The sequence below is a fragment of the Volvox carteri genome, assembly GCF_000143455.1.
Source record: "Volvox carteri f. nagariensis unplaced genomic scaffold VOLCAscaffold_31, whole genome shotgun sequence".
Taxonomy (NCBI): Eukaryota; Viridiplantae; Chlorophyta; class Chlorophyceae; order Chlamydomonadales; family Volvocaceae; genus Volvox; species Volvox carteri.
This window is the reverse complement of record NW_003307574.1, coordinates 850123-852776: the sequence shown is the minus strand read 5'-3', so window position 1 is coordinate 852776 and position 2654 is coordinate 850123. Positions and strand designations below refer to the sequence as shown.

The 2654-nt window shown below is 53.0% G+C and overlaps 1 protein-coding gene across 1 annotated transcript in view; it reads left to right on the top strand.

Annotated features, from left to right (window-relative positions):
- The window catches only part of cyc23 (guanylyl and adenylyl cyclase family member), a gene marked incomplete at both ends in the record, with an annotated part of 3124 nt that overhangs the window by 189 nt on the left and 281 nt on the right, over positions 1 to 2654 (top strand). The window contains 3 exons of the mRNA XM_002952686.1: positions 261 to 308; positions 916 to 1013; positions 2042 to 2170. Of these exons, the coding sequence (XP_002952732.1) occupies positions 261 to 308; positions 916 to 1013; positions 2042 to 2170 (275 nt within the window). The remainder of the gene's footprint in view (positions 1 to 260; positions 309 to 915; positions 1014 to 2041; positions 2171 to 2654) is intronic.

The window sequence follows — 2654 nt, the reverse complement described above, 5'->3', positions numbered from 1 at the left end:
AGGGTGGGGAGGGTGGGAAGGGGGAAGCTTTGTGACAGCCAACCGGTAACCGTGATATGCCCGTGGGCGCTGTATCCTTGCGCGATGCCGTGGTCTTATCCCACTACTTGTACAGACAGACAGACAGACAGACAGACAGACAGACAGACAGACAGACAGACAGACAGACAGACAGACAGATAGACAGACATACCTCTCCTCCTTTCCCCTTCACTCCCCTTCACTCCCTTTCCCCCCCTCCATCTTTCTGGTATGGGCAGACACACTGCTGGATGTGTACGGCGTGTATAAAGTGGAGACCATCGGCGGTGAGAGCCCCGAGGGGGGGGGGAAAGAGGTGGCCATCAGGCGGGACTTGTACCACCTGTGTACGGCGTGTGTAGTACACATACACACACGTACGTGTAGTGCATGGGGGCGGGGGGTGAAGGGGTGAAACGCGTGGTAGGAAGGGGAAGTTCACTCGGGTATATTCGGGCATACATACAAACATATCCGCCGCGGTAAAGAGGGAGGGGGGCTGGCGTGTCGCGTGTATTGTTGATGTTGAGGAAGCGGGGGGGGGGTGGCCACCTGACGCGAGTCAAACTCAGTCCATGCCTGTCTGCCGTGGTCGGCCGTACGCCACGGTGGAAAGGTAAAGAGACTTTTCGTGCCTTACTGCGTACTTACTTATTATGCCATCATGCCTTTTTTGAGATTGTTAGATGAAATTTAAAAAAATATCTAGGGGGGCAGCGTGTTCTTCATTCTCCTTGGGTGTCGTCCCTGACAACACACACACATGCACATACACACATACACACACATACACACATACACACACGCCAATCCGCAATTTCATCCCATACCGTGATGTGCGTGTATGTACGTGTATATGTGTATGCATTGTTTCCCCTCCCGTACACTTTCCAGACTGTTACATGGTGGCGGGGGGCCTTATGACCCGGGATTCGGATGGCTTCATGGCCGTACGGGGTCCGGACAGCGTGGACGAGCTACATGCGGCCAAGGTCATGGCCTTTGCAAAGGTAGACAGACATGCATACATACATACGCTATGTATGTTGTTACAGGGTGGTTAACTTCGCCAGCGGCCCCCTTTCCCGGGGCAGTCCCTGCTCTCCCCTGCTAGAGGGGCACCCTAATCCGTCACCCCATCCGACTTCAGAATGTATTCGTTGGGTTCGGCAACTCACCACCAGCATCCAACCAAATCTAGCGGATCAACGGCGCATCAACTTAGTTCCTGGTCAGCTCGCAAGTTGATATTATCACGTCCTACACCGTCCATAAGATGGGGGGACACCTCCCATTTCATCACTCCTCAAACACCCGAGGAGCCGGCAGGCGGATTTGAACCCGGGTCGACTGGGTCGACTGGGAGCAGAAGTCAGGCCTTAACCTCTGCCAGCCGCCTGCTATGTGTGCGTCATGTGCGTATTATGTGTTCAATGTTGTCTGTCTGTCTGTATGTATGTATGTGTGTTCCTAAATCGAGGTGGCAATCCGAAGGGGACGGAGAACATCGTTGGCCAATCACGCAACGTTGAAAACGGGGGGGGGAATCGAAGAGAATATGTTATATGTATATCGAGAGCCGCTACATTTCCTCCTTAGAAGCGGCAGAAGAAGCAGGAGCAGCTGCAGCTGCAGCAGCGGTAGCAGCAGTAGCAGTGAGCCGTTCCGGTATTATATACCGGAGGTGCAGTTTAAAGAACATGAGTGTAACAGTCTCAAGAGTACTCAGAAGGGAAACTGGTTTGCGTATATCCAACCAGGGATGATGGCAAAAACATATGCATGAATTGGAAGGTATAAGAGTTTAATAAACATTGGAAAATACCCTGCGTGCGTGCGCGCGCGAAAATATCCCACCCTTCCTTGAGCGTGCGCATGAAATGCCATCTGTCCATCGCGCGGTGCTTTTTAATTGAACTGAATGTGTGTATGCATGTGTGTATGTATGTATGTGTGTATGTATGTATGTGCGTATGTATGTACGTCTTGTGTATTTCCTGATCAGGCCATGCTTCGCGAGGCTTCCCGGGTGTTGCTGCCCACCACGCGGCGCCCCGTTGAGATGAGGATCGGTCTCCACTCGGGCGCCGTCATGAGCGGCATTGTGGGGGCCAAGATGCCGCGGTTCTGTCTGTTCGGGGACACCGTGGTAAGGAGTACGGATAGTGTCTGTATGTTTGTGTGTACTTGTGTGTACTTGTGTGTACTTGTGTGTACTTGTGTGTACTTGTGTATGTATGAATGTATGCATGTGTGTATGTATGTGTGCACGTATGTGTGTATTTGTGTATGTATTTGTTATACATCTGCCTGGCCGACACTGACCGGGGCATGGGGCCAGCTCTCCTTTCAACTCGTAATGTAATGTCCAAAACGCTGATAGAGAGATATCAAAGGAGTTGCCGCACCTAACCGCACCGCACACATCACAGGGATACCGCCGAAGCACTCTGCTCCAGTTGCGAGTTGGAGGGGCGCCTTGTCCCCCCACACACCACACACTGTCCCCCCCTCTCATCCATCCACACAGTCTTCCCGAGGGGTCCCGCAGTGGCCGCTGTTGGTCCTACACCCGCCGTCTGCTGGTGTTATCGTCGTCCACCTTCCCCCCTCATCACCCCCCTCCCACCCCT